Genomic DNA, 6,841 nt, shown 5'->3' on the forward strand with positions numbered 1-6,841 from the left:
ATTTTTTTTATACCGGATCATTTAGATCAATTTTAGAAAATAAATTCTTTGACACAAAGATTATTCCAAATTTTTGAATATTTCGCTAGAATAATAATTTTATTTGAATGTGGAACATTTTGTAAAATTTAATTTTCATAAAAAATCTCAACAATTTTGAAAAACACAGTTTTCTTAAAAACAAAAGCAGCATCTTTTTTTAAATGCTACAGAAACGATAAGTTTTAAAAGTTTCCAATGTTTTTCAAAACAGAAACATTTTTTTAATTATGAACTTTGTTTGAATATTTGAACACAAATTGAAATTCTGAGTATTTTGTAAATTCTTGGTTCATGGGGAAATAATAATGAAGAAGGGAAATATGAAAAAAAAATAGCAACGAGAAAGGAACAGAAAAAATATAAACAGAATAATGAAAAAAAACAGGCAGGCCCAGTCTTGGGCGATCTATGCGTAGCTTTAACTATTTGTCGCCCGGCGCAATAAATAAGGTGTTTCCAACTGCATGGGCAAGATAATTACTGGGCCGGCTTTGTTGGGCAGGAGCGCGTGCGGCCCAATTGTAGAATTCTGGACAAACTTTTGTTTATAGCGGATAGATGCACAAAAATTTAGTACCAGGTGTTTTGTACTTTTGATCAACCTTTAGAGCTGTCATTTTCGAAGAAAAACTTTGGAAGGAAACAAGCAAAGCAACGAAGGGAGACATGAGGCAATATAAGGGTGAGGTGGCCCCACAGCTAGCCTTTCTCTTCTCTCCACAGCTAGGTTAGCACGTGAACCAAAGAGGAGAGATCTTTCTATAAATATACCCCTACATCGTCCAGCCACAAGACATACAAACTAAGACAAGCTTGGTGCCTTGCTCTAGCTAGCCGTCCTACTATATCAACTTTAAGCATTAGTGTTCTCCCCACCACTCACCCATGGCCAGTTTCCAGATTACACCATTCGCTGGACTCTTGGAGAACACCGAGTTTAACTTCCATAGCTTGTACTTGCACAACATTTCTTCTGGACCAAACCCAACCAGAGGAGCCATAATAAACGACAATGCTATCAATGGGTGGGGCCAGCCATTCGTTGTCGACTGGACAATATATGATGGCACTGGCCATGGCGCGAAGCTAGTCGGTCGTGCCCAAGGCCAGCAAATCTATGCTAGTAAATGGAGTCATTTCGTCACCCTTGAGTTCACGAATGGAAGGTATGTGTACATGTTATTTTTATCTTCCATATGTATTTAGGTATATTGCTTGATTTTATAGTTTTACAACTTAGGCTAAAGTTCACAGTGAGTAGTATTCTTGCCCATTTTTGCGTTGTAATCTAAGCACCCGATGCTAGCTCTCGATTTTCAGAAAAAAAAAGAGAGCTTATATAAGATTTTGTAGGACAACGGCAACATCTCTGTGCATTTGGGCACGGGCGGACTAAGCTATAGCTTCTAGTTACGATAATTAAAAGTCCAATTACACAGGTTTAAGGGCTCCACGCTCCAGTTAATGGGACTCTCAGCGACGTTTGAGCAACCAAGTGAGTGGTCTATCACTGGCGGGACAGGTGATCTTGCGATGGCGCGTGGTATAGTCAAGGTGAAATTCCATGAAATGGTAGAGGATGGTGACACGTGGGAGCTTAGTTTCCATGGATTTTGCAGCATGCAGGTGAGAAGAGTATTTATTTATTAGTTGAAGCTTTTTTTGGGTGCTTTAATTATGTTCAAGTTCATCGACCAATTCAATTTTATGTACCGATCCTTGTTGCCCAGCCGTTAGGAATATAGAGAGCTAGCTGATGGGGATCATATTGCTTGTACATGATGCAGAGCTTGCCCACTCTCACAAAGGCTGGCCCATGGGGTGGACATGGTGGTTCAGGTACGGACTCAGAACAGCCATGGCGCATAGAAAGTATGACCATCGTCCATGAGGGGACAATTGCCAAGTTTTCATGCACTTACGTTGACCTGTCCGGAAAGAGGCGCACCATGGGTTCTTGGGGTGGTGGTAATGGTATCCCCACAAAGGTTTGTTTTTCATGCATGTTTTGGTTCTGGGACTGCTAATTTTTCATTACTTCAATGGAATGAGAACATATGGGAGAGTCCCCCCCCCCCCCCGGCCTTATTCTTATAGGAGATGAGAGAGATGAGAAGACTCGAACCCAGGCCGGCGACAACAACCTCTGTCCTATCTACCACTCCACCCAGGAGCTTCTCATTACTTCGATGGATAGAATTCATAAAATGAATGTAGTTAGCTAGATGGGTTTGCCCGGTGTTGTTTGTAGAGTTTCCAAAATTGCTAGGTCAGTTCTTGATCAATGATTTCCTTTCGTTGACGTGTTGCAGGTCCAGCTGGGGCCTCGGGAGATTTTGAAAGCCGTGTCTGGAACACATGTCAGCCTTAACAATGGGCAGACTGTTATTGAGTCACTGAAGTTTGTCACGAACGAAGGAACATACGGACCATTTGGACATACAACCGGTACGCTCTTCAAAGCTAATGTGCCGGAAGACCAAAGCATCGTTGGCTTCTTTGGCCGTGCCGACGATACGCAACTCATCGCGTTTGGTATTTACACGGTTTGAATTATGTTAGTGCCTGCCCATGGTGATGCGCGCAATTTCAGTTTTAGTTCAACCTACATTTTTCTTTGTTTAACTCGATATGATTGACGGAGTGTCCATCGGGACCTCCCTCTTGCAGTTTTTAACTTGCTCCCCGTATCTCGGTGCGTGCTTTGTCGTCCCTTATTATGTTGAGTAAATCTATTATGTTTGATGATGAGAAATAAAGTTCCCCCACTCAGTGACGTGCAGTCCTCGTCGATGTTTCACTAAATTTATCTGTTTTCTTCCGCTCATGGGCACTCGTAGACCCCATGCATGAATCATGTGCGTGCCCCACTAAGTCAAGTCTATGATGTCATTGTATTTCTCTTGACAGCAACTTGAGGCTGAATAAACCTGGAAAATGTGTAGAGAATTGGCGACAACAAAAGATGCGCGAGCGGCGTGCTTTTGAAAGTTCTATGAAAGCTAATTTCACAGCAAGGGCATTGAGACTTGGTGTCCTGGACAGAGTTTATTCAGTCAACATTGATATTGATGCATAGCAATTAGGGCAACTGGTATAAATTGCCTACAATACTGGTAAAAGCGGACATGCTACTGGAAATTCTAGCAAAGCTAAAGTGAAAGAAAGGATAGCGATTAGATGACTTTGGTATCCTGAACGATGTTTTCAAGATGTTCGTTTATCATTCAAACAATTAGATAAGCTTTGAAAGACTTTGCTGTATTGGAAATTCTAGCAAAGCTAAATCTAAAAGTGAAAGAAAGGATAGGATAGCGATTAGACAGACTTTGCTATCCTTGATAAAGTTTTCAAGATGTCTGATGATTATTCTTGTGACTAGACAGGCTTTGCAAGACTTTGCTATACTGGAAATTCCAGTGGAGCTAAAGCTAAAGTGAAAGAAAGGATATCAAGTGGAAGAGACTGCTTTGCGCTTATTCTGAGACTGCCCTTTCACCCTCAGATGCTGGGACATGCTTACACCACACAAAAAGAGAGACACATGTGTGATACATGAAGTAATGCTAGTTCTAGCTGAATTACAAAAATAAGTGGGTATGAACCTAATCATTATGTCTTTCTGGCGATTGGATGCAAAGAAATGATAAGATCTTCAGGCACATTAATCCAAGTTTTATATACTGGGAAGTTCTACTCAAGAGAGATGTGTTATACTACAACACAGAGTCAAGCTCAAATTCAAGCAAGGTTTTCAAGACTGGAGAAAAGCTCACTTTTAGTTTCCTGATTGGTTACCATGATGTTTCCTAAGAAAGACATTGGATAGTTTGGTGAGCCTTTTCTTTTTCTTTTACCTTCATATATATAAATAAACAAATATATATATATATATATATATATATATATATATATATATATATATATATATACACACACACACACATACGCACACACACTTTGATTTATTGAAAATATACCGTAGACCGATTGTTCTACGGTCTCTTGCCTCAAAAATTGTAGCTAAGCTAAAGTAACTGCATGTAGAGCAAAATACGAGTCAAGATGTAGCCACCACTGGAGGTAGTTGTACGATGTAGGTTAACCATGACACTATTTTACCTACCAACAGTTTGACTCAATTATTCAAGCAGTTATTGTTTAGTATTTCCTATAAAATTGTACTAAACAAGCGACATTTATTTTAAAACGGCGAGAATCATTCAACCATGTCGTGCACATCGATGGGCCCTCTAACTGATATCCTCTAAAGTCCGATGGCCCTCGGAGTGAAGCATTGATGCATAGAGCAAGTTGTACCGACTGCCTGCAGGAATAACAAAAAAGGTGTTAAGACGTAACAACTGCTGGAAGTGGTTGTACGTGTGGATATGTTGATCGACCGTGACGTTACACCTACCACGATTTTGTGACTCAATTATTCTTTTCTTTTTCGATTGAGAATAAATTACTCGATTCTTGAAGCAGGTTGCAGCCTGATTTTTTTAAGTGAGGTTGCAGCCTGATAGGCAGCCTCGCCTCCGTCGTCGGAAGTCGGATACTATCATCATCCATCTACTGGGCTGGGCTGGCCTGGTCTGGGAATTGGGCAAGGCCCAAAAAGGCACGCCCATCTTAAAACAATTTTTGTTTCTGCTGCGCTACTGCTAAGCGGGTAACAGTAGCGCCGTTCTAGCGGACGCGCTATTGCTAAGTAGCAGTAGCGCCTCATTTTAACAAGCGCTACTGGTAATATTCTGTGTATAAAGTTTTTTCTAGTAGTGTTATTGTCACGTCCCTAGCCTTGCTATGCACTTGGACTAGCTTGTTGCTGCATCATGTTTAAAATTTCATTTAAATCTGAAATGGGGATGTCCAAACCCTAGTACCAAATGGAATTCAAATAGGTTCAACCTAAAAATATTTTCAGTAAATCCAAATGGCTTTCAAAAATGTTCATCATTTCTGGAAAATGCTAGAAACCATAACCAGAGGTGTTGAACATTTTTCCATGACATATTTGGTCACTGAATTAAATTATATGTACTTTGCATTTGGCCATTTAAATGCTAGTAAATATTTTAAATGCTCAAATAATTCTGGAAATAAGTGTGGGCTATTGGAATTAATCTAAACAGAGCCTATGATTATTTTCAGGATTTTTTAAGGTATCTAAGTATTTTTAATAAAGCCCTGAAGTTACAGAATAATAGAAAAACAAAAACAATTAAAAGAGAGAGAGAGAGAGGATACCTGGCCACTTACCCAGCCCAGCAGTGCGGCCCACTGGCCCAACTGCCAGTCGTCATCTCCACCACGCCAGTCGGACGCCGAGCGCGTGCCCGACGCGCGCGCACGGCCGTGCTGCCACGCCACCTGCCTGCCTGCCTGAGTCCCCGGGACAGCGCAACGCCGCGGGTCTTCCTCCTCGGTGCCGTACCGATCGACCCGGCCTCTCATTCCTCCCCCTGCTCTCTCCCTCGCCGTTTCCCCATCTCACCGAATGCGCCCGCCGCCACCGACGAGCACCACCGCGGCCATCGCCTCTCCCTCGCCCCCTCGAGCAGCCCAGAAGCTCTGCCGCATCTTCCTCGTCCTCTCCACCGAGCTACACGACGCCGGAGCGCCCCGCAGCGCCGCCATCGCCATTGTCTTCGCCCTCTGCACCGACAGTCGTCGTCGTTGATTCGCAGCAACCCGACCGCCCCCGACCTCGCCGACGACGCCATCGGACGCGCTGTGAGCACCCGCGTCGTCTCCTCCTTCTCCCCTGGTCGCGCCCGCCCTCTAGGCCATAGCCCCGTCGTGGCCGAGAGCTCACCGCCGCCGCGCTCGTCGTCGCCGGCGAATAGGCTAGCCACCCTCCCGTACGAGCACTGCTACGTGCTCAGCTAGTTCCCAGGAACCCAACACCACCATCCTCTAGTCCTCCCGCGCACCGTAGCGTCGTTGCCGAGCTTGTCCGAGCTCCGGCTGCCGCGCTTGCCATCGCCGCCATCGTTACGGTCCACTCCGGCGCGAGCTGATCGCTCTGTTGGATGCGGACGAGCTCCAGCTTCTCGCCAAGCCAAACCGCCGCTCGTTTAGTCGCCGGTGCTGCGTTTCCGAACCGCGCCGCCGTCTCGGGCCTCGCCGGCGTCATGTCGCCGGTGGGTTTGACCCATTTGACCATGTGGGCCCAGCCCCTGGTCAAACCTAGATTAGGAGTTAATCTAATATTAATTTAGTTAGTTAAACTAATGACACTGACAGTGGGCCCCAGAGCCCTAATCTTTTAATTAGATTAGCAATAACCTCTGTTAATTAGCTGTATCACTGACGTGTGGACCCCACACGTCAGGTTTGACTTGGACCGGCCTGTTGACCTGCTGACGTCACAGTGACATAGTGCTGACGCCATAAATCATTTTCTGGATTTATTCTTTTTAGGAAATTCCAGAAAATAGTATAAACTTCTAAAAATCATAGAAATTCAACCGTAGTCCAAATGAAATAATTTATATATGAAAAATGATCAGAAAAATCCAACCTATCAATCTGTACCATTTTCATGCATGTTAGAACAACTTATAGCTGCTGTTTAGGACAAATCATATTAAGGGCATTTAAACCATCACATATGGAGTTTGAATTTGAATCTTTGATTCAAATCAACTCCATTTAACTGGCTGCTAGTTGCATTATCTCAAACCACAGCATATTGCCATGTCATGATCATGCATCATATTGTGCATTGCATTGATTGTGTTCCTTCTCTGTTGCCGGTGGTTGTACCCTCTCGATAGACGTGTTTCGACGA

At 43.6% G+C, this 6,841-nt stretch overlaps 1 protein-coding gene across 1 annotated transcript; it reads left to right on the forward strand.

Moving 5' to 3' along the window:
- Positions 1 to 850: 850 nt before the first annotated feature.
- Positions 851 to 2,818, forward strand: LOC123042964 (mannose/glucose-specific lectin). The gene is made up of 4 exons (XM_044465300.1): positions 851 to 1,208; positions 1,482 to 1,668; positions 1,830 to 2,030; positions 2,355 to 2,818. The coding sequence occupies exons 1-4, from the start codon at positions 928 to 930 to the stop codon at positions 2,592 to 2,594; spliced, it is 909 nt and encodes a 302-aa protein (XP_044321235.1). The 5' UTR covers positions 851 to 927; the 3' UTR covers positions 2,595 to 2,818.
- Positions 2,819 to 6,841: the final 4,023 nt, after the last annotated feature.

Source organism: Triticum aestivum, chromosome 2B (genome assembly GCF_018294505.1).
Source record: "Triticum aestivum cultivar Chinese Spring chromosome 2B, IWGSC CS RefSeq v2.1, whole genome shotgun sequence".
Taxonomy (NCBI): Eukaryota; Viridiplantae; Streptophyta; class Magnoliopsida; order Poales; family Poaceae; genus Triticum; species Triticum aestivum.